At 37.2% G+C, this 25,464-nt stretch overlaps 1 protein-coding gene across 1 annotated transcript in view; it reads left to right on the top strand.

Moving 5' to 3' along the window:
• Positions 1-25,464, top strand: part of TRHDE (thyrotropin releasing hormone degrading enzyme) — a 392,366-nt gene that overhangs the window by 7,699 nt on the left and 359,203 nt on the right. Inside the window, exon 2 of the mRNA XM_077775259.1 lies at positions 4,769-5,042. Within this exon, the coding sequence (XP_077631385.1) occupies positions 4,769-5,042 (274 nt within the window). The remainder of the gene's footprint in view (positions 1-4,768; positions 5,043-25,464) is intronic.

Here is a 25,464-nt window from a genome sequence, read left to right as displayed (position 1 = left end):
AGAAATTGTTTTGTATCACATACAGCAATTTGTTGGCAATATCAACCAACGTTAATGCATTACTTCTGCTGAGTCTTATCATAATGACTTGACACAAGTAGCTTGCCTAGTGAACTTCCGCAGAAATAAGAAGAAATCAATTCTCTGTATCCTTCAGAAGCAACACAGAGCTTTACGCCCTCCTCAGCTCAACCAAAATGTCAAATAGGCAAGTTGTTAAGAAATAAAGTAATTTATTTTAGATAGAAGTGAATTAAAATACATGTATATTATTATTTATGTTTTTCTAGTTATGCTAAAGTGACATTCTTGTAATGGTGCTTCTAGATGTCACTTTTGGAAGTGGAACTTTTTATGGTAATAGATTCATTAAAAGATAAAAACGATGTTGTTTAAAGAAGCAGGAGAAAAACCGAAAACGAACTACTTGTCCCTATTACCTTCGGCTTCCTGCTGTTTTATATTACTTCTTGCTGCATTTGCGTACATGTTTCGGATCCATACTGTATTAAAATGTTTTCTATTTTTAATTATATTTTTGTATTTCTCCTATCTGGTGTCCTGCTACCAACTTAAACTTACTTCGAATTTACTCAAAACCCAAATTCATTATTTTCTATTCCAATCACCTTCTTTAAAGGCCTCTCTGCTGTTTTTAATGTCAGTAAGCAGAAAAGACGTCTCACTTCCACCAGTCGAAGGCAACCCTAAAATACATACAATGAACACAGAATTCTATTTTTGAAATCCATCAGAACCTGTTGTTTGTTGAGGGTACTAAGCCTTGAATTAGGTCTCTTTGTTAGACAGGACAATATCAAGGGTGAGAGAGGTGTTAGAGATGGACCAGCAATGCCGAGACCTGATAAAATGAGAATCTGTAAGAGAAAAGACAGCTCACTAACTTAATAAGTGAGTCGATACTTTTTTTAAAGGCTTATTTCTGTGCAGCTTAGCGTCAACTTGCTCACTTCACCAGCTGCTTCTGACCTTTAAAATACTAGCCAGACTTTAAGATCAATTCTTAGGCTTCTTCCTCCATAAAGTCTCTTCAGTTCTTAAAAAGCTGGTGGTTCTTCACTGGGTAAATTTTGCCCTGCCCACCCCCCACCCCCCATACTGTTGCAATGTCTGGATACATTTTGGTTGTCACAACTGGTTGGGAAATGCTACTGGCATCTAGTGGTAGAGGCCCTGGATGCTGTTCAACATTTTAAAGTGTAGAGGACAGCCCCCCAAAAAGAATAATTATCCAACTTTAAATTCAGTGGTGGCAAGACTGAGAAGCCTTGCTTCAGGACAATGTAATTTCTTCATACATTTTCCTTCTTTGTCATGGCTTTTTGTATAATACCTGTTTAGGCATTTGTTTAATTTCTTTTATTAGAGTATAAACTCCTTGAGGGAATGATGTATATGTATTTATCTCTTTCTCTACAGTATTGAACAGTCAAGAACGATGATTAAGAGAAGCAAATGCATTATAGAGCTTGTAGTAAAAAGCTATTTAGTGGTAGTGTTAATTTACCGTTAAAAATATCTCATCGAATAGAGAGAATATTTTATTTCTGAATTTTGAACAGTTATAGGATCTCGAGCTTGGAAAAGACCTAAAAAGTAATCTCATCCAACTGTTCTTCTTCACCAAGGGACTTCTTTTGATTTTCTAAATACTGAATTGAAATTCCATTGCAATCGTCCTCAGTTGCCAGACTGTGAAATTGGTATTTCCTCATTTAGACATTATCAGAATATATGGTGGCCCTCTGTGCATAGATATATACTGTGTGTGTGAATTCATTAAGAATATTAATTGCAGGAAAAGTCACTAGATGATCTTTATATCCCTTTCCATCCTGAGAATCAGTGGTTTAAATTGCTTGCTTTACTAACATATTTATATAGTATGTAAGGTGAAAAGAGGCTGTACAACGTGATTCTTCTGTATAAATATTTGGTTTATTAAATTTCTCATTAACCCAGAGGTATTTAATCTTCTACATCTAATAAATTCCTACCCATTAATTGCTTAATGCCAAACATACCTTTGATTTTTACTTAATGACTGATATATTCTAATTGTGTCCCCTCTGTTGAACTCTGGTAGAACTTTCCCCCCAATATTGTTACTTGTTTTTTATGTATATGTATATATATTTTTCTTTTCAGTTAGATTGCAAAGACCTTAAGGACAAAAGTGGTTATATTTTTTAAAAATTCCTACCACGTACTTAATATAGTGAAAAGCTCATACACAGCAGACCACGTCTATTTGTTCGGTGGTGCAATTGGAGTTCTCAGATACTTGAAAGTTAAAAAGGAACACTTTTTCATCATATGAAATCCTGTACATAAATTTTAAATGGCTCAGGAGAGAAATATCAAACTCAGTGGACATTTCAATTAATAAGATGGAAAGACAAGATAAGAGAACATTATGTAGGACAAAAGCACATGGAGAGAAGTTGTAAATGGGTATATTTTAACTAAAAGGTACCGACATTTCATTAAACAAAAGTGTATTACTGCAATAGAAAATCGTAAGGAAAAATATTAACATAGTACGTGCAAATTTGGAAAGAAGAAACTTTGTTACCAATAGTTGAATTAAAACATTATTTATAAATTATGGCTAATGATTCATTTTACTGTATTTGAAATTCAATTACTTTTAACTCAGATGCAGAAAATGTGACTGCTAGACACAGCTATGTACTGATTGCTAGTATAAACTGTGGACAAATCACTTAACCCTACTGGAACTACTATTTCCTTTTAGAAATTTATGAGAACTGGACAATTTGTTTCTAAGATTGCTTCCAACTTTAACCTTATATTCTTCTGAAACTTGTAGTTAAAACTTTCTCATATATTATATCATTTTATCATCTTGACAGTTTTGGATGGAAGGCCTAGAAAACATTATTATTTTCCTTCTACTAATGAAAATATAGGCTCAGGAATTACCGAAGCCTGCTCTGTAGTGACCCAGTATTGTTTCCAAGATAACTCCTAAGAATCCTCTCTGAGACTAAGTATACAATTAATCTTTAAAATGTCTTATTTTTCTCCGTTTCAAAACTAAGTTTAAAAAAAGTAGGCTGTCAGTAAGCTTCATAATGTTAAAATGGTATAAACTTTTACATCTGATGGTTGAGCTAGGGATAGCCAATAAGATTCAATGCACATATCAACTATTAATTGGAAGTAGCTGCCTCAAGTGCTATGCTAAGAATAATTTTGAAGCGAAGTTCGGGCTCAGTGGGAAATGAGCCATGTTGGATTAACCATGAACACTGTAGAGAATGGAGAGAGGAGTGGTGGAAGAACAACTTATAGGGGAAAGGGCCTTTTGTATATTTTCTTAGTGTTTATTTTTGAGAGAGAGAAACAGAACATGAGTGGGGGAAGGACAGAGAGAGAGAGAGAGAGAGAGAGAGAGGGACACATAGAATCCAAAGCAGGCTCCAGGCTCTGAGCTGTCATCAGAGAGCCCGATGTGGGGCTTGAACTCACAAACTGTGAGACTGTGACCTGAGCTGAAATTGGACGCTTAACCAACTAAGCCACCCAGTCACCTCAGGAAAGAGCCTTTTAAAGAAATGAGTTCAGTACTCAGTAATGTTTTATGAAGAATCTGATATTGAATTGCCTTATATTGAGTTTATAAGTTTTATAGTAGTATCAGAAAAGTTTAATTGACTCATGTCATGAATGTTTTCATAAATAATGGTCTCCTTTTTTAAAAGAGTGTGCTTAGTTTGAGTATTTTCATTTGTAACTGTAACTGTGAAAGAACGTAGAGGGTGCTTCTAGTTAGGGTTTTAATGAGATACAACNACCCTGTCTCTCTCTCTCTCCTAGAAATAAATAAAAACATTAAAAAAATAAATTTAACATAATAATGTCAAAGTTATAATTTATGTAATAAATATATGGGTAGTAAAAATTAATATTCTCTGGATTATTCAATATAAACACGTGTTAAAACACTCCAAGTAAAGTTAAAGATACTGTGAATCAGTGGCTGCCATTTATTGGCTGGGGCTGCCATTTATTAACTGTCTGATGGTTGCTCTTCATATTTCACAGTGATAGGTGCTCTACACCCTTCTCCTATAAAAAGTATTGTACACTTTACAATGCTTTTTAAAAGTTAGGCTTGATTATTTCCTTTCAAGCAATGAACACCTACACCTTAGGGAAATTTAGTAATCATCCAAGATGATATGGTTGAGAATGTTGTGAATCCAGAATTTCAACCAACTTTTGTCAGGTTTCGAAGTTTCCTTAACAAAATCAGATCACGTCTTGCTGAAATTTGAAGGCACAGATGTTTCCAATTGATGGTCTATATTCTCCGTGTATCTGATGACAATATCAGATTTTGGTTTCACTGTCTTTACTTCTACAGCTTTAGAAGAGAAAATGGGGGCAAATAAAAAAGAGAACCATTATTTCCCGGTATTTGCCAATGTGATGCCAATAAGTTGTTTTTCTATAAAGTATCTTATTTTGTCAAAAAAGTACTGGTCTGGGTTTAGAGACTTTATTTTAACTGAGACAAAAACTTCCCTGAAAGAATTTTATTGTTGGGGAAATATACATGAATTGTCCTTTCATGCTATTCATGCACTTAAGTTTGGTTCAGAAGAAGTACCTTGTGATTCAGTAAAAATATATTGTTTTATCAGCAGAAGCATATAAAATGGGCATAACTTAACTCAAGCCATAAATGTAACTGAGAATGTCATTTTCTTTTTTCCAGGTTCCTTGGTGTTACTCAGTTTTCACCTACACATGCCAGAAAGGCATTTCCTTGTTTTGACGAGCCAATATACAAGGCTACTTTCAAAATTAGCATCAAGCATCAAGCAACTTATTTATCTTTATCCAATATGCCAGTGGAAACTTCCGTGTTTGAGGAAGATGGATGGGTTACGGATCACTTTTCACAGACCCCTCTCATGTCTACATATTATTTAGCCTGGGCAATTTGCAACTTCACATACAAAGAAACTACCACCAAGAGTGGGGTTGCAGTAAGTATTTTAACCTTAAATATGTTTTTAGATAATGTACACACTGTATAGTAATCTAATTTTTTAATTAACAATTAATCACTTTTATCCTCTTTAGATCTTATATAGCTAAATTCTTTTGTTAACTGTTGGGGGGGGGAAATTATCTTCCTGGTTTCAAAGAGTCAGAGAGTACTGTCTCTTTTATACCCAGCCCTTTTATCTCTTTCACCACCTCTCCCACCTCCACCATCCCTGTCCTTCTTCATCTTCCGAGTATTTCTTAAACATCTATTGTTTGTTTTGAGAAGTTGCTTGTCATTACTTATATGCCTGGGAAAGCTGTGGCTTTTTATTGTGAAATGTTTCAAATATCCAGAAAATGGAAAGAGTAATATAATAAACTCGACATGCCTACTTGCCGGCTCTAGAGAATCTGAATATTTTGCGATCTTTGCTCTACTCTTATTTAGTTTTTGGAAGGGTAAAACATTTTGGATAGAGTTGAAGTCCTCTGTGTACACCTGCCTGACCTCATTGCCTTGCTTCCTCCTTTAGAGATAACTCCTGTCCTGAGTTTGATGTTTGCCATTTCTGTGCATGTTATCATACAGTTATCAAGTATGTGTATATATATTCTTATGTATATAGATGCTGTGCTTTAAAATTTTATGTAAGTGGTTTATATTATAAATACCATTCTGCAACTTATTTTTATTTCATTTTAGTTTTTACCTATGTTTTTGTGGTTTATCTGAATAGAATGGTTGAGTGAAGACATCAAAATTTGTCATCCTCCTGTAGATAAACATTTTAATTTTTCTGGTTTTCAAAGATGAACAGCAATGCTCAGTGAATATTTTGAACATGAATTCTTCTGCCAATGTGCTAGAATTTCTGTAGGGTATAAAGCTTCTCTTAGCCTGTAGCACCCAAGTGTATAGAAATACGTTCTTAGGAGAGCATGATATATAGGAAGCCTGGAGAATTCATGCTCTGCATTTAATTTATAAAAAGAATCAATGGGACTCTGTGTGATAACTATCATTTGTGACAGCATGGTGGTCTAAGCATTTTTTGCAGGCTGTTGTATTGCACTAGTCAGGCCAGGTCAGGCCATGCTGAATTAACAACTTCCTCCTCATTTCAATGGCTTACACGATAAATATGCATCTGTTTTAATTTTTATGTCACCCCTACAACAAGGTATTATGATTCTGTTTTTCTGGATGAATAAAGTAAATGAGGTTTAAAGAGATAAAGTAGCTTACCCAGAGTCAAAAAGTAAACAAGGGGTAGAGCTGTAAGACAAACTTTTGTTGGTCTGATCCCAAATTTTGGGCTTTCCCTCCATGTGTCTTAGGAACTCCATTTCATCATATCAGCTGTAGGTCTGTGAAAGAATTCAAGTAACGATTCTCCCTATCCACTGGCCATTGTATTCACTATTGCTCAAATGTAACAAAAGAAGTGAATAGAAATCTATATTCTTATTCTGTAGGAAGTTCACAGGTCTATAACAACCTAAACTTTGAAAACTGGCTTTCAGGGTTATTTTCAATCTACATCACAGTGGATGCTATTTAAAAAATAAAATCAGCCTGCATAAAAAATTAATGCCATTATTGAAGAACTGCATATAGTGAGTTAATCTACATAATCATTAAAATTAGGTCTAAATGCTGGCTTTAGAGGGCCAAAAGACATTTTTTACTCTTTTGGATTCATACTCATTTGTTATGTTGAGTTCCTCTGATGTTTGTTGATGTCTCCTATGGATACTTCAAGGCCATGCGTGCTGGACCACACACAGAAAAGGAACACCGAGACATCTCATTTACTTTGACGTCTTCAAAACTTGATGATTGGCTTGCTGTGCATCAGTTCACAGCATCGGGCTCACTGGAACTGTGTTTTTCTAGTATGTTTTCTTTAAAGCATCTTAAAAGTATTCTCAGCCCTACACAATTAAGCTTGTTGCTAAGTGACCCATATTTAAAACCAGACACACTCTAATTACTTAGATGTGACTTTTATTAGAGTTAAGAATCCAAGTAATTAGTAAACATTTTAAAATTCTACTTAATAATTTTTATGTAGAAAAGATAAAACATGCTACCAGAGAGCATCAAAAGGTCAACCGAAATAAAATTTTAGATTATATACTCTAAAAATACTAAGGATAATAAAAAGGAAAACAAAATTGCCATTGGGAGCCCTTATTTATCAACTATGGAAATACAGTTTAAAACCTGCTTCTTTTTTTTCTGTCACCCCTTGGATATCCATTCTATTTTATTTTCACTGCATGAAGGAAAATAAGCACATAGGAATAACATTTCTGAACTCTTACCAGCTGGAAGGAGTAGAAGTTTAGCCTTAGGATCTTGAGTGTGGGATGGTCATGTGAGGTCCATGTGGTCATTTTGGATCAGAACCTGATGCAGTTTTCTTTGAGATATGAGACAGTAACTCGAGTAGCATCTTAATCGTTTACAGCNGCTGTATTTTGTCAAATGCTTTTTCTGCATCTATTGACAGGATCATATGGTTTTTATCTTTTCTTTTATTGATATGATGTATCACATTGATTGATTTGCGAATGTTGAACCAGCCCTGTAACCCAGGAATCCCACTTGATCTTGGTGGATGATTCTTTTTATATGCTGCGTTTACAGCTGAATCTTAACAGTGCCTCAAGTGTGATATTTGAAGTATCATCATTTACTTCTCAAGGTCTCTGTACTTTGCAAAGCACTATCCTAATTAGAAAGGTAAAAGACTCTTAAGATCCTTCCAGTACAGTGGTTGCATGTGTATCTTTAAGGTGGAATCCATGCTGGTAGACATCTTTCTTTACCCATCTCCAAAATGGCTTAACATTTTTTATTTAATTGTTAAAATTTAAAAATGGAAAGATTGCACCTAAAATTATTTCTGACTTCTTTTGAAAAATGGGAAGATCTTGTGACATTGGGCTTACTTCCCACTTGGCAATAATTGTTCACTCATTTATTCCTTCAACAAATATCTACTGATTGAGTGTCGGGTTCTAGGCTCAGTGATTTAGGCTTTGGTGATATAGCACCAAACCTAGCAACAAAGTTCCTATTCTCAGGGAACTTACATTCTAATGTGGAGAGAGTGACAATAAACAAATAATTGTATATCAGGTGGTATTATTTGTTATGAAGAAAATCAATGTGCTGTAGCTGGTTGGTGGATGACTCATTTACATGGCACATTTGCTTCCCATTGTAACCTAATCGAGGCCACTTTTTTCTTCTGTGCCATATCAGTTTCACTATTGTATATTACCTGCTTTCATTCTGTAGGCATTTGGAGTGTCAACCCTTGTCTATGGACATAATTCAAGAGAGTAGCCAAGGAATATGCATCAGCAAAGCAATACATTCACTGATTGTGAATTGGTGATACTGGAATTCACTAACTGAGATGCAAGTTGTAGAAAATAAGTTCAAGACCATTTAGAAGAGGGAGAAATTGCTAAGGTTAGAATCTAATGATGTGGTTCATGGAAGAGATAAGATTTAATATGACCCTGAAAGATAGTTTGGTCTTAGAGAAGCAGATGATGTGTGCATATAATCCTTGGTAGGAAATGTTAACTAAGAAAAGACAAAGAGGTAGGCATATGTACAGGATGTATAAGAAGATAGTGTATGGTTATTATGGTCATAAACATCACAACTTTTGCTCCATTCTAATGGTTACAGGTAGGCCACTAAAAATGGTTTGATTTGCTGGAAGAGGGCATATATCCGACTTCTTGATTTGGAATGTCAAAGAAGTGTAGACATAATTTAAAATCAGTAATGTCTTCTCTCTGGCCACAAATTATTTATATTCTTCCCACATAAAAAAATACACTCACCAATAAGTCTCATTGCAGTACACTATTAGGCTAAAATCTGAGGTCCAGGATCTCAACAGCTAATTTAGGTCTAGGTATAGATGAGACTATTTGGGTTTGGTTTCTTGGGCATACTCTGAAGACCTGTTAACTAAAGAGACATGTTATCTATCTTCTCTCCTCCAACAGACAGTGGTAAGATGGGAATATGATTATTTCTGTGGAACTTCCTGTTTAAGACTGGAGAAAATGGGAGGACACACAGCAGTTGCTGGCCCATAGCAGTTCTGAAATCCAACTGGGAACATGTTGGCAATTTTAAAATTATGGCTCAATGCTGTTCCTTGTGAATTGTCCTTCTTGGCAGTTGGTCCATCATTTGGACTCTTAGTTTTACTTTTTAAGACATCTTTTCTTTTTAAGTGAAATATTAGTTGGTGTTTGAAATTGAATAACTTTCTCGATTGCTTCCTATCAGTAAAAAGCTGGGGGTCCAAAGGCCTATTTTTCTTTTTTTCTTTTTCTTCTTTCTTTCATAGTTTATTGTCAAGTTGGTTTCCAAATAACACCCAGTGCTCATCCCAACAAGTGCTCTCCACCATGCCTATCACCCCTTTCCCCTCTCCCCCACCCCCATCAACCCTCAGTTTGTTCTCAGTATTCAAAAGTCTCTCATGGTTTGCCTCCCTCCCTCTCCCCAACTATTTTTCCCTTTTTCCTCCCTCATGGTCCTCTGTTAAGTTCCTCCTAATCCATCTATAAGTGAAAGCATATGGTATTTGTCTTTCTCTGCCTGACTTATTTTGCTCAGCATTAACACCCTCGTGTTCAAACCACATTGCTACAAATGGCCAGATTTCATTCTTTCTCATTGCCATGTAGTATTCCATTGTATAGATAAACCACATCTTCTTGATCCATTCATCAGATGATGGACACTTAAGCTCTTTCCATGTTTTGGCTATTGTTGAAAGTGCTGCTATGAACATTGGGGTTCATGTGCCCCTATGCATCAGTACTCCTGTGTTCCTTGGGTAAATTCCTAGCAGTGCTATTGCTGGGTTATAGGGGAGTTCTATTGTTAATTTTTTGAGGAACCTCCACACTGTTTTCCAGAGGGGCTGCACCAGTTTACATTCCCACCAACAATGTAGGAGGGTGCCTGTTTCTCCACATCCTCGCCAGCATCTAGAGTTCTCTGATTTGTTCATTTTAGCCACTCTGACCGGTATGAGGTGGTGTCTCAGTGTGGTTTTGATCTGCATTTCCCTGATGAGGAGGGATGCTGAGCACCGTTTCATGTGTCTGTGGGCCATCTGGATGTCCTCTTTGGAGAAGTGTCTGTTCATGTCTTCTGCCCATTTCTTCACCAGATCATTTGTTTTTCGAGTATGGAGTTTAGTGAGTTCCTTATTGATTCTGGAGACTAGCCCTTTATCTGATATGTCATTTGCAACTATCTTTTCTCATTCTGTTGGTTTCTTATTAGGTTTATTGATTGTTTCCCTTCAAAGGCCTGTTTTTCTTTTGTATTGGTTCTGTTCTTTAAGTCAAAAAATAATTATTTTTTTAAACTTGATTTATAGTGTATCAAGTTACATCTATTCCATTAGAAAAAACTATACCACAGGTCTCTTTAATATGAGCCTTTGTTCATTCTGAGGCTTTGCACATTAATTCTCATAACATTCTTGGATGTTCTATTACTGAACAGAGGTTTATAAGGCATACCCTTAGGTCCTTAGAAAAATTTGTCTTGGGGCACCTGCATGTCTCAGTTGGTTGAGTGACCAATTCTTGATTTCAACTCAGGTCGTGATCTCATGGTCATGGAATGGAGCCCTGCATCAGGCTCCACACTCAGCTGAGTGTGTGTGTGTGTGTGTGTGTGTGTGTGTGTATGTGTTAGCACATGCATGTGCTCTCTCTCTCTCTCTCTTTCTCAAAATAAGTAAATAAGCTTTAAAAAAAGTTTAAGACTTTTGTCTTTTTGAAGAGGCTTGAGGAACATCACTTTAAAAGTGTCTGAGATCTTAACAGTTTCTGAAGTCATATCCTTGGCTTTATCTTTAGATCACGTTTTTCTAACAGTGACCTGTATTTCCCCTCCCAGAGTCCATTTCTTACTTTGAGAATCTTTTGCCACCCAGAGAGGCTGAAAAGGAGAAAGAGTTCTAATTTCAAGCTCAGTAAGTTCTAGCTCTTTCCTATTCCAAATTTTGCTTGGAAACCGAACAGTTTGTTCTTTAGCTCATCTCTCCAGGTTTGGATTTTTTATGGCCAGAGAGAAGAAGCTGGTGGCACTTTCAGTATTATGCTTGAAAGTCTTCTTAGCTAGAAAACATAGTTCAATAGTTATATTGCTTATTTTCTGTAACATTACAGGTAGTAGTGTTGCCAGACTTTCTTCTACTGCATATCAGAGGCCCCCTTTCCTTCAGCTTCCAATACCACTTACCTTAACATCCTTCAAGGTGTCACCAACACCTTCCTTAAAACTCATAAAGCTTCTGTGGCAGGATATTCTCAAGTATCTTTCACTTTTATCCACAGCCCAATCCCAAAGCCAATGCCACATGTTTTAAGTCTTTTGCTATGGCTGCGCCCTACTTCCAGGTACTGAAATTGGTCCCAATTGATATAGCTAATTAGAAATCACTTTGAAACTTAGCAATGAAAAAACAACCAGTTCTTATGCCCATGGATTCTTGGGGTCCTAAGTATGGACAGTATAGAGCAGTGGAGGACTCATCTCTGCTCTACAGTGTCTCAGCTAGAAGGGCTTGATGGTGGGAATGACTTGACAGCTGAGGACCAGAATTATCTGGGGGCATCTTTACTGAATGTCTTTACTTGATGTTGGCTGTTTCTGGGCCCTCAGTGGGGGCTCTCCTCTGGAGCATCCATGAGTGGTCTCTCCATGTGATCTGAGTTACCTTTGCAGCATGGTGGCCTAATGTTGTCAAACCTGTTACTGATTGTTCAGGCCTCAAAAGGTGAGTGTACCAAGAGATTTGCACTGCCTGTTCACTTCATTATAAATGGTTACATAGATTGTATTAGTCACAATTATTTTTTTAATTTTCATCTTCCTTTTAGGAAGGCAGAAGCTATATTACCCAGCCTAGAAGTTAAACAGTGTTACTTTTAGTGCACTGGGTTAGTGACAAACTTTGGTTGGCTCAGATTCTAGCAAGGGGAATATAGACTTCATCTTTCAATGGGAGTAGTGCCAAAGAATTTATAGACTCATTTGAAACATCACAGTTGTTATATGTATTTCAGAAGATTATGTTTATAAAATCATAAGCACAGTGCCTGACACATTTTGCTCTGATGATGACAATTAAATTGATGATATATCTTAGAAGGGAGTAGGAATATATAAATTTGAGAGATAGATGAAAACTAGATTATGAAAGAGCTTGATGCCTGGCTAGGTTTTAAGATTTTGTTCAGTTAACAATAAGAGCTGCTGAAAATTTAAGGGGCCTCTGGGTGGTTTAATAGGTTGAGCATCTGACTGGCTCAGGTCGTGATCTTGCAGTTTGTGAGTTTGAGCCCCCACATCAGTCTCTCTGCTGCCAGTGCAGAGCCTGCTTTGGATCCTTTGTACCCCTTTTTCTCTGCACTGCATCCCTCTGATCATGCTTTCTCTCAAAATAAATAAATAACCTTTTTTTAAAAAAAGAGCCACTGAAAATTTAAAAGCTGGAGTTGTGACATGTGTAATTTTTATAACTTGCCTGAGAAAAGCATGCAAAATATGTGGACACAAGGAGATTGGGGCTGGGGGTCAATTTACCTAACTCTGGACTAGAGTAGTTATAAATGGATAGGGTAGTATAGGTATGAAAGGCATTTTGAAGGAAGAAATGATAGGATTTGGTGATAGACAAAATGTAGGAAAAAGTAAACACTGGGGAGCCAGGAGAGCAAAGAGTCAAGAATGACTTTAAAGTTTAAGGTAATAACAACTCTATAGTTCCTGTCCTCCAGATTATCTGTGTATTCTGAATCATCCCTGACAACTAATGAGAGTTTTCATTTTTGTTGGCCAATCTCTTAGATGCACAATTTATACCGCCCAAGTGCTGTGTTCATCCTATTATAACTGGATATATCAATTTTTATTTGTCAGCATTCTTTTATTAGCACATTATAAAAACTCCATTTGAGTTTAAGAAAAAAAGGAACATTTACTAGAAAGGTATTGGGGTATCTCAAGGCCTCCCAGGGAATAACCTGGGACTCACAATACCATGAGAAACGTGGGAATCCTTTGGCACATCCTCATCAGTGCTTCCTTTGCTTTGCTTTACTCTGTGGACAGACTTCTGTTCCTTGAATACTGTGGTGTAAACTGCAGCCAAAAGTTGCTAAGTTTTGCATATTGCCATTAAGGACCCAAGAGAGAAAGTGAACTTTACAAATTCCTGAACTCACAGGGAGTGTTATTAATGGCCCCTGTTTGAATCATGTGATCATCTCTGATAACAGTGCCTAGAGAGAGGACATGTGGAGTCACATCATAGGAACATGGCATCTTCTTCTTCACCTCATGAATGGGAAGGTGTCTTGCAAAAAACAGGCATTTCTAGAGAAGGGATGCTGAGAAAAATCTATTACAAGTGTCACAAAAATGTTTTTTAGTTTTATTGTGTGGACTGACTGCAACAGGAAGGATACACAAAATTTACAGTGGTGATGTATATTACAAATATCCACATTCAGGAAAGTGTGCACATACATACATGTGATGCACATTTCTGATTCAAGAATTCTAGTGATGATATTGTATATACACATTTAAATTTGTTTTAATGTTTTATTTATTTTTTGAGAGAGAGAGACAGCATGAGCAGAGGAGGGTCAGAGAGAGAGGGAGATACAGAATTTGAAGCCAGGCTCCAGGCTCTGAGCTGTCAGCACAGAGCCCGACATGGGGCTTGTACCCATGAACCGTGAGATCATGACCTGAGCTGAAGTCAGACGCTTAACTGACTGAACCACCCAGGTACCCTTGTATATACACACTTAAGCCACGGGATCACTCTGTGTAGTTTCCTTCTGAAAATAAAACTTAGGGGCACCTCAGTAACTTAGTAGGGTAAGCGTCTGACTCTTGATCTCAGGGTTGTGAGTTCAAGCCCCACACTGGGTTCCATGCTGGATGTAAAGCCTACTTAAATAAAAAAAAGAAGAAAGTAAAACTTAGGTCTCATTTTAACATGAAAAGTGTGAGTGTAGGTTAATAGGCTGGAAGCATATATTCCAGTTAAAAAATAATTCATATTAATAGTAGGAATCCTTTTGTCATTAGACATTATGTTTAGATTGCATTATGAATATTATATAATAAGTGTCCATAAAGGAAAAAATAAAAACAGTAACAAAAGAGTTGGATTACAGTTGAGGCACCTGGGTGGCTCAGTCGGTTAAGCGTCAGACTTCTGTTCAGGTCACGTTCTCACGGTTTGTGGGTTCAAGCCCCACATCGGGCTCTGTGCTGATAGCTCAGAGCCTGGAGCCTGGCTTCAGATTCTGTGTCTCCCTCTCTCTCTGACTCTCCCCTGCTCACGCTCTCTCTCTCTCAGAAATAAATAAAAAACATTAAGAAATTTTTTTTTTAAAGTTGGATTACAGTCAACTTAGAAATATATACAGAGGCTTCTTGATGACCCCAACAAGAGAGTAATCTTCTCTTCTCTACTCCTGGAATATTTTGTCAACTCATCTCTTATAGTTATTATCTCACTGTCCATATCCATTTCTTGCTGGCCCCTTTGCTCCTCTAGACTGTGAACATTTTTTTTAATGTTTACTTACTTATTTTGAGAGAGAGAGAGAGAGAGAGAGAGAACAAGCAAGGCAGGGGCAGAGAGAGAAGGAGAAAGAGAATCCCAAGTAGGCTCCACACTGCCAGCACAGAGCCCAACATAGGGCTCAAACTCATGAACCATGAGATCGTGACCTGAGCTGAAATCAAGAGTTAGGCACTTAAATGACTGAGCTACCCAGGCGCCTCTAGACTGTGAACTTATTGAAGGCAGGTGCCATATCTTACTCATCGTTACAAGATTCAGCACTTTCTATTGTATGTAGAAAATGATAGGTGCTCAGTGAAAGTCCATTGAACATCTCAATGAGAAAATTCCCTTCAGAGAAGTCACAATGTCAGGTTTTTCCAAAACCTTCTGGTTAATATGTAAGACAGAAAATTTGTGAAAGTAATTTTGACTAAAATTGAAATATAAATAGCAAAGTTTACAACAGAGATATCATTAGTTTTTAGGCACTCTGTAGGAATATGTAGGTGAAAAGTGTGGCTAAAGAGAGTTGAATACTGAGGGGCAAAAACTTACTACTAAGCAGGGAATTGAATCCAGTGCAGAGTCTAGGCTCTGGGGAGTGTAGTATGGGGAGGAGAAATGAGGTGGCTCTTATATACTGAAAGACCAGGGTTGTCTCTGTCCTCTATCAGGAAAGCCAAGTCTCTGAGTGCTGTTGAGTGGCTGGTGATAGTTCAGCTTGCCAGCTGGGTAGATATAGGCTGGCTGCCCTGTGGGTGCCTGTCTTGGGATTATAGGACCCAGCTCACCTCTGCTGCATGAGAGATATGTTTGAGCCAGGTTTGGATCATTCCAGTTAGTCTCTAGTCTCATTGGTAAGCTATGCGGCTAGGTCATGAGTTTATAGCCAAGTAGTTTGAGAACTTAAAAATAAAAAGAATTTAATTAATGAGCCTCCTTAAATTTCATTAGTGTAGTAGGAACAGACCTGATAAGTTCTGTAGAGTGAACAAATGCACACAATGATTGTAGAGTGTTTTTAATAGTGCTGGATATGGAAGGGATAAGAAAATAAAAATGCAGAGCCTACAGCCTACAGTTGATTTTTGGATACAGGTTTCCTGAGTCTACCTGGTGTTGAATGGCCTATATTTGTGGAAGAAATAGCCAATATGGTTTTGTACCTTTCTGCTAGTTTAAAAACTCAGGAACAGGAGTAGAGAGAGCAGATGTGGGGAGATTCAGCTTGGGAGACTGATGAGGCACACATAGCCAGCAATCAAGAGGGTAACAATAAGGGAGTGATAGTAAAAAAATTGCTGAGGTCATAGACCATGATATCTAGATATACAGAAAGGCAAGAGAACCCACAATGGGAGTGGTATTCATGGAAAATGGACTGGGACAGTTGAAAAAGAGAGATCACCATGAGAATGAAAAGTAGGACTGGAATGATGAAGTACGTAAGGTGGAAAGATGATCTGTGATAGAGAGGAGGGTTTCAGATTTCAGGATGAGTTGGAGGGGTTTTAAGCTTGTTATTTCAAAGTTGGATGGATGAAGAGGATTTGAAGATACAGTCATGGAGGGAACAGGGATAAGGTAACTGTGAGGCTATATTGGAACAAATACCAGGGACACTGAAGGGGAATCCTGGAGACTGTAGGCAAGAAAACTGTATGCTGGGCTTCAGACTCTTGAAGTGTGAGTAACGCCTGATGCCTAGGTGTGGACAAGGATTCGTGAAAGCCATGAACTCCAGAAGAAGAGAATTTATTTTTATGGAAGTGGAGGAATAGTGCTGTAAAATCGCCGTGGAGGAGCTAGGAAAGTATTCATGTCTCTCTGGCTTTTGGCTTTGATGAGAACAGATCTAAATAAGGACAAGAATGTGGGCAGAAGCAGTGGGTGTTTGGGGTTTGTGTAAAGGAAAAGAGCTGTTGATAATATGAATTACTTACATAGAGGGAGGAATGGTAGACTGGAGGGACATGTTAACAGAAGAGGAAGTGAACTGAGTACACAGAATTTAGTTAATGGAGGAGCTTATAGAACTCTGTTGCCCCAAAGTTTCCATTGGGATGTTGGTGTAATGGAGTGTGCCTCAGCAAATATCCATCCCCTGGTGTCTAGCCTGGGCTGATGGTGAATTCAATGATTGATGATAATGGGTTTTGTTATACAATCCGCAATTTATCAACTGTCCTGAGATTTAAGAGTTTACATAGTGAAGAGCCTAATAGAAGCGAAAGGAAAAGCTTGAAGTAAAAAACAAACCTACAAAACAGAAAAATTTAGTCAGTGTAGAATATCCATGGTTGTAGTATATTTATTCTTGATGATGTGTGTGATGAGTTGCATGGTACAGTACATAGCAAGGAGAGTGTGTAGTGAGGTCTGCTTCGGTCCTTGGTAGAGTAGGGAGGTGATTTGGCTGTGATCTTCCTTGCTCCAGTCTTCGTGCTAGGATTGTCACAGCAGAGGCCACCAATTCCGTTATCTCTTAGGCATGGTCCCCACTTATCTAAGTAATAACATCTAATCTAATAATATAAAAGAGTTCTTTTCTTTGTTGTCTACTTTCTTTCTAACTTCAGATTCATTACTGTTATTATTATTATTATTATTATTATTATTTATCTTCCTTCTTTTTCCCTCTAGTTCTTTAGGACTTTTACTTTAAAGGACTGTTTTGACTCAGCCTTTATAATCTAAGACAGGTAGACAGAATATTGTATAATATTGAGGAGGGAAGTGGTAAGAGATGAATTTGGAAATTTATGCAGGGGCCAGATCATGAATGGATTTGTATGTCATGTTAAGGAGTTTTGATTTTATCCTATTTTCCATTATTAACCTGACCAAGATCTGTTTTCCTGTTTGATCAAGGCTGCCATGCCAATCTCGATCAACTTTCCTAAGGATCAAGGAGCAGGCTGTAAGTGGATATAGGGCAAACAGGTACCATCACTTAGACTGTGGCTGACATGAAAAAATAGCCAAATGTTTGTGTCTAGTTTCAGATACAAAATGTGCTGCAGTTTCAAGAAGAATCTCTGGGTAACCATGGTCTAAAACAAATCATGAAACAAAATTATATTCTAAAGGTTGATGTTACTCAGATTCAAATGATCCTTATAGGACTTAAAGTCAAATTTCAGGAAGGTTAACTGGATATTTGGTTGAGATATATTAATATTTCTGGAGTTAGAACTTGCAAGAAATGAAGAGACATATTCTTTGCTAAAGAATCAAAGGAAGACCCATAAAGCCGTTGTATTCAACTGGATAGATAAAACTGAATATTCAGAGGGGAAGAAGATATCAAAAATGCTAATAGTACTGTCTTGTCCTTAGCCACTGCCACCTACTTAATGTTACTTGACTTCCTTTTCAGACCAGATGGCAGAAAAGAAGTTCACTGGGTCTGAGATGCTGCTTTATGATTAGGTTTGATTTGGGGAAGAACTGGTAAATACCTAAAACCAATCACTACCCATATGTACTGTTCACATGGAACTGAAAATGATTTATTTCTTGCTGCATTTCTTAAAATCATAGAAAAACATTTTTTCATCCATTCACAAATCTATATTGAGCTACTCTGTTCAACAATGATTTATTGATTTTTGGAAAATTATGGCATACTTAAGATCAGAGAGAGTAGACTGAGCTGAATTTATAAGTTCACTTTAGATGTAGGACTTTGAGTGACAAGGAGAGGAAAAATTCTAAACTTGTCTGATTAACCTTAATTAGTAAGCTAATAGATACCCAATGTCTTTTTGGACTTAGCATCATGTTAAATACTGCATAAAAACTAATGCCTAAGATAAAGATTTTATTCCCAAAGGGCTTAGAAGCCAATTGATGAGGCAGGCTAAATACAGTACCATACACTGGACGGCACAAGGCACTATTTTACAAAGGAAAGGCAAATTCAATGGCATGTTAGATGTTGAGAAGAACAGAGTAGGAGATCAATGAGGGCATAGATAACTACTGAAAAGTATTGAGTCTTGAGGGATGAGTGGATATGGGTAAGTGGAAAGCAAATTAGAGCTAAGCCTTCTTTGTGAGATGAAGGGAGTGTCCAAGTAAGGATCATGAGGTTTTCTTCAGAGTGAGAAGATTAATATATCAGGTAGTTGGTTGCAAATATCTGAAAGCCACTCAGGAAAACTTAGGCAAAAGAGAAAATCAATGGTAGGATTCTGGACAGCTCACAGAAATGAAGAATTAAATAATTAGGTCTTGGGAAGGATAGCTCTGAGAAACGAGATGGCTTACCAATTAAGAATCTTCTTGGGGAACTATTATCGATTGTTTTAGCCATAGTCCTCAAATTCTCAGGAGAGAGAGCAATTTCTTTTTCCTGACTAGAGTGCCCACCTCCAGGGATGATGTAAATACAGAGGTTCAATGGAATCTGGGGAGTGGTAGTTTTTCTTTCCTTTAAAATATTTTTGTTTTTATTTATTTATATTCAGAGAGAGAGAGAGAGAGAGAGAGAGGCAGAGAAAGAATCCCAAGAAGGCTTCATGCTGTCAGCACAGACTGCCGTGGGGCTCAAACCCATGAGCTGCAAAATCTTGACCTGAGCTGAAACCAATAGTCGGTCACTTAATCAACTGAGCCACGCAGGTGCCCCAAGAGTTGTAGTTTTTTAAAGGAAAATTGTGTGACATTATCAAGAAAGGGAAAAGTATATCCTTAAGCAAAAACATCAGATAAATACAGACATCCCTTACAGAGTGCTGACTAGCCACTAGATACCATTCTAAGTATCATTTCATTTAATGTTTCGAGGCAGGAATTACTATTCTCATTTTCTAGATGAAGAAAGCATGGCACTAGGAAGTGGAATATTGAACTTGCCCATGGTTATTTGGCTCACAGTGATGGAGCCAGCATTCAGACCCAGGGAGTTGAGCCCCCAAACTTGTCTTCAACGAGACTGGATCCCAAGGAAGATGCAAAGTGGCATTGCAGGATGTGAAATAGAATGGGGTCAGAAAGACCAGTGTAGATTGGAAATGGAAAGAAATAAGGACATCCCCCCCCCCTCAAAGGGTAAGGAAATGGTATGATAAAAATGAGATTTAAAAAATATTCATCTTTGGGGCACCTGGGTGGCTCACTCAGTCAGTTAACCATCCGACCCTTGGTTCCTACTCAGGTCATGATCTCACAGTTTCTTGAGTTCGAGCCTTGCATTGGTCTCTGCACTGGAGATCCTGCTTGGGACCCGTTCTCTCCCTCTCTCTCTGACCCTCCCCCACTCATGCTCTGTCTCTCTTAAAATAAATAAATACACTAAAAAAAAAGGAAATATTCATCTTTGAAGACACATGCCCCAACTTTTGGAGGGTGAGAAAGCCTGTAGTTTTGAAAGCTCACCAGAAGGCCATGACTGAGCATGGATAATGAAGATTTAGACCTGGTAAAGGCAAGTACAGCGACTGTCCATATGTCTTTTTAACATGATAATGAAACTTTTCTTAAACATAAGAAACTTCATAACTCTAATGAAATGCAGTGCTTCAATTCCTGAATTACAATTTTAAAGAATGCTTCTGTAACAGAGAAGAATTATCCTAGCACAAGAATTTAACTGTTCTTCTGGGCAGTTTTAGGTTTCATTTCTTTCACGAAGTGTTGTCCAGCTAGGTTCCTTCCTTTCTTTGAACTGTAATTGCCCTTCAATTGTAATTCTCTTTGGATCATTGTCCTAATTAATTCATTTTATTATTTTCTGCACATCTTTTCTCACTAGATTGCAAGATCTGTGAGAAGAACTGTTGTCCACATAGACACATTCTGGAGGAGCTTGGAGAAATGTTATATCTAGCATATATGTGTATGTGTATATATATATATTTATATGTGTATATATATTTATATGTGTATATATGTATATATATATACATTCTCCATAGTATATAGTGCACAATTCCTTGCTCATAGCAGTCACTCAGTAAATATTTGAAGCATGGATGATATGAGATGTATCTGGAGGAAAAATCAAATGGTCTTAATGAGTGTTTTGTTTTGAGTGACAAAGGAAAAAATCAAAGTGAATCAAAGAACCTCAGAGTTTTAGGTGATATGACTGAGGGAAGGGTGCATCAGTCCCCTGCCCTTATTTCTGGTAGTTTTTCTCTGTTCTTTCCCTTATTCTCTTACCTTCTCTGATTCTTTTCTGTAGAGTTATGGATTCAGACAGAGGATTGGCCAGAGTGAAGCATTTCACCCTTTCTTCCCCTCTAACTTAACACTACACACTCCTGTTGTACCAGTGAAAGAAAATGAAGAAATACAGAGTTATTTTTTTTAATATGGTAAATTTATTATACATGTCTCTCTGATGAAATGTAAATCTTTTAAATGGCAAGTCAGGCTGAAAGTTAGGTTATCTCCACACATGCCTAGAATTAATGCAGAAGTGTGTCTTAGCATTTCAGATGGGGAAAATAATCATTTGAAACAGGATCACTTTGTCTGAATGGGAGAGTGTTTTTTTTTTTTTTTTTCAGTAATTCATTACACAATGAGAGATTCCATCAGAAGGGCCTCTGTGGAAACATAAGAGCTGTTCCTGGTTGAGGCAGTCCTTTTACCTTCCCTTCTCCTAGGGAGAGGCCAGGTGAAGAGCAAGTGAGTGAAATAGTCCTGTGTAAAATAATCACCTAAGAGTGAAAGGATTCTATTACATGATGTGGGTTTTCTAGGAGACCATAGAGGAGTCAGGTGTAGGCTGGGCAAAGAAGGGTAGTGGAAATAACACTGGTATTTAGCTACCAGGGTTAGATTTTGGATTTCCTCCATTTACTAGGGCAGGTTTCTTAACTGGAGCTATAGTCTCTTATATAGAATGGGGAAAACAGCACATGCTTTCTCCTGCTATTGAGAAGCTTAAAGAAATAATGGAAGTGAAGTGTGCATCAGAGTGCCAGGCACAGAAGGGCACTCAGAGCATGGCCACCTATACAGATCAGAGTAAGTTTGTGTCTTACTAGTGAGAAGGCTAGATTGGGTGAGGGGAGAAAGAGCACAGAAGGTGAAACTGGGAATCTTTGTGGGAACACCTTAAAAAAGATAGTTTGCAAAGGAGGATTGTTTAGAGTGGAAGACAAGAAGCACTGTCATTTCATCTCAACACCCCAGCATAATGCCATTGTAAAAGTGTTGCAAAATTTGTAATGTTTATTTTTTCTTGTGATTACCAGCATCATGCAAGTGACTTAGAACCTCATTATTAGAGGAAGTGAGATGGGTGTGAAGGATATTTTCCTATGGTTCTGTCACTTGTGGGAAGATGAATCTTAGGTTTATGGAAGAATTGCTCTCAGGAAGAAATCAGGGAGAGACAATTATTTGAACACATGGAGAATTAAGCCAGTAACAAAGAAGTGTCTATGTCTATCATATGTAGGTTAAAGGATGGAAAAGAGATTTTCTGCACTGTTTGAGCATCATAAAAATCATTCATTCATCAAATTTGTTATGTTATTTTAAAATAGCACTGTTTTATTAATCCTGTATTATTTGTCAGATACTGATTTAAGAACTTTGCATGGATTATCTAATCTTTTTAACAATGCAGCTAAGAATTTCCATCACAATATTTTTTATAATCTACAGATTAGGAAATAAGTGTGGCTCTGAGACAGCTTAACTAGTCCATTGTAATAAGTATTAAATGCCTGAGCAGGGGGTTGAGGATCAGGTGGTTTGACTACAAAGCCTGTGCTCCTCACTGCTCCACTGTCCTATCTCACAGATGTTAAGATTGAAGTTTACAGGGCAGACACAGGGATGTGCACAAGAAACATGGTTTCTATCTTCATGAAAGTTATTTTCTAGTTAGGTGTGAGATACTTCCTAGAGAATGTGTATTTTGAGTATTCTAAGCACAGATCTATAGGGGAAGTGGTTCCTTCAACAGCCTTTGGAACAATTTCTCAACCTCGACCTTGTTGATTTTGGACTGGATAGCTTTTAGTTGTGAGGGTCTATCCTGTGCATCATGAGATGTTTAGCAGCCTGGATTCTACCTGCTAGATGCCAGTAGCCTCCCTGGTTGTGACATCCAAAAATGTCTCCAGGTATTGTCAAGTGTACCCTGGCAAATTCACCACTGCTCTAGAAGAATGACTCGGTGGTTGATGACGCTATATAGAAGGTATGAAGGTGACTCCATCTGGAAATGTGTAGCCAACCTGAAGCCTATATTCAAGAGGTGACAGGGACTCATCAAGACTCATTTCACTTATTGATATCCACTTCTGTAGATACATAAACACACACAAGCAATAGGAAGAAATCTTGAATATATCATTAAAGACTTTGAGGTTCTGGGTGGGAAACAGAAGGATTAAGAAACAAAGGTTTTCATAAGTAAAGAAAATAAGCTCATCATGTAGAAAGAATAAATGAGAAGGGACTTTTTTTTACTGTGTTGTATGGTAAGGTATTGTTAGGCTGTTTTAGGATAGTATGAATATTGTTCAGTTTGAAGAGTTTCCAAGGTACTGTTTGACTGAAGTTTATTTACTTTTCATATTCTAGATGTACGGTACTTTGTGGAGGCTCTACAGCAGCAGTTCTTAAAGTATAGGTGCATATCTGAATCACCTGGTGACTGTTTTTCACATTCACATTTCTTGGCACTACTCTAGACTCACTGAACCTGAACCTTCAGACATAGGGTCTTAGCTCTGAGAGTATATTGAAATGCTCTGATGTACATTCCTGAATGCGGATCATGGAGTAAAGGTTTTCTTCCTATGCTCTTTATGTGGATTATCTTTTGTTATTCTGTCACACATAAAGCATTAAAAAATGTTTTCATTGACTATAACTTTCTTACATGCTATACCTACGTGCAAAAGATGTTTGTGGAAATATAGTCTCTTCTATATAGCCATGTATTGAAATGAAATGTGGGGTTCTAAAAGTAAAGAACAAAGAGATTGGACATTGGTAGACGTCAGTAGTTCTTGCCACAGAATATTATCATTAAAATACAGTAACAGCGTTGGCCCGTATTGAATACCAAATGTGTGCCAGGAGCAGTGAAAAGCAACTGTATGATTTGCTACTATCATTTTCCTTATTTTTTTAGGTAAGGAAATGGAATCTCAAAGGTATTAAAAACTTGATCATCATCATATAGTTCGTGGATGGTAGAGCTAAAATATTAAACAGGTTCTATCTAGTTCTACAAACATTTTCCATTAGAGAGTCTAATATACTACCTCTATTGCTTCCAAGGTACCTACCAGTTATAGTTTTCAGATTCTTCAGATTTGGATATAAAACCTATTTGGCCCTTATTGGTAATGGGAATGTCAATATTCCTTTATCCTTCAGAGTTTGTTGGAATTTTACTACTGTGTATTTTTAGAACAACTTTTTAATGTTTATTTGAGAGAGAGAAAGAGAGAGAGAGAGAGAGAGAGAGAAAGAGGACGAGTGGGGGAGGGATAGGGAGAGAGGGAGACACAGAATACAAAGCAGGCTCCAGGCTCAGAGCTGTCAGCACAGACCCCAATGAGAGACTTGATCTCATGAACCACAAGATCATGACCTGAGCTGAAGTCGGACGCTTAACTGACTGAGCCACCCTCAGGGGTGCCCCTCTACTGTGTGTTTTAAACTTAATGTTTACTTTGTTATTTTTATTCTAAATGGGGAAAGGAAATATCACCATGAAATAGGATGGCTGCAGAGAAAGTCCGATTTTATTTAGTACTTTTGGCAACATTTACAGATATAGTGCTCAATAATCAAGGAGATTATGCATAAATATTAGAGAATTTTGGAGTTGCAGTGATCCTACCAGAGTATTATTCATAGAAAATTTGGTGTGGATTTATATAAATATATGTACCTCTTTCTGCATGATAGCTAGTTTATGAATTAAATAGAAAAATTCCTATTTAAGCTTATTTACCATCTTGAGATGACACAAACAGCAGTTTCTTAGAAGTCTTTGAACAGTCTGTCTAATCAAGAGGTTGATAACGAGCTCCTCATAGCTAGGTCCATCCCTGAAATGGTTTTCCTCCTCTACAGTCTTTCCTTAAATTTCTTTTGATTCCCAGTGTCACTGAGCTAGACTATACACATAACCGAACCAGGGACATTCTAGCAAAATTGTTAATAAAGGGAATGTATTTCTCCAAGTCTAGGAGACTCAGATTTTAAATAGTAGGTAATTCATAGCATACAGGTCTCTTTAAGGAGGTATTTCCTCTATAAGTAATTGTATAAGGTTGTAGATGAACAGATATGAGTCTTGCTGTATCATGTGTCTGTCATCTCATCCTGTGGTTTGATGAATGTTCAGAGAGAGAGAAAAAGAGAGTGAGAGATTGAGATTTATTTTTTTTTACTAGAATATTCCACCAAAAAAGACACTGACAAAACTTCAAAAACAATAAAAGCCCTTAATTCTGGGACATCATTTCATGAATATTGTATCATTGAGTGTTTTTTCTTATTTTTTCTTTTTTTTAAATTCCAAAGTGCCTGAGCTCCCAAAATGACAACAGAACAATTCTGACAAAGTTTTAAAGGTAAAATGACATTCTCATTAGAAAATAATAAATATTCTCCCACAAATTAGGTTAAATCATTTATAACAATTTATCGGTTCTAAATCCCATTGAAAGATTCCAGGCTCAATCATGGAAGATTACTGAGAAAGATGCTGGAACATTGTTGGTGCTCATGGTTTGACTTTTGCAAATGAAATCATAGAGGCATAAAT

This window comes from Crocuta crocuta, unplaced genomic scaffold (genome assembly GCF_008692635.1).
Source record: "Crocuta crocuta isolate KB4526 unplaced genomic scaffold, BGI_CrCroc_1.0 scaffold97, whole genome shotgun sequence".
Taxonomy (NCBI): domain Eukaryota; kingdom Metazoa; phylum Chordata; class Mammalia; order Carnivora; family Hyaenidae; genus Crocuta; species Crocuta crocuta.
The sequence above is the reverse complement of the archived record's forward strand: the minus strand, read 5'-3'. Positions and strand labels throughout refer to the sequence as shown.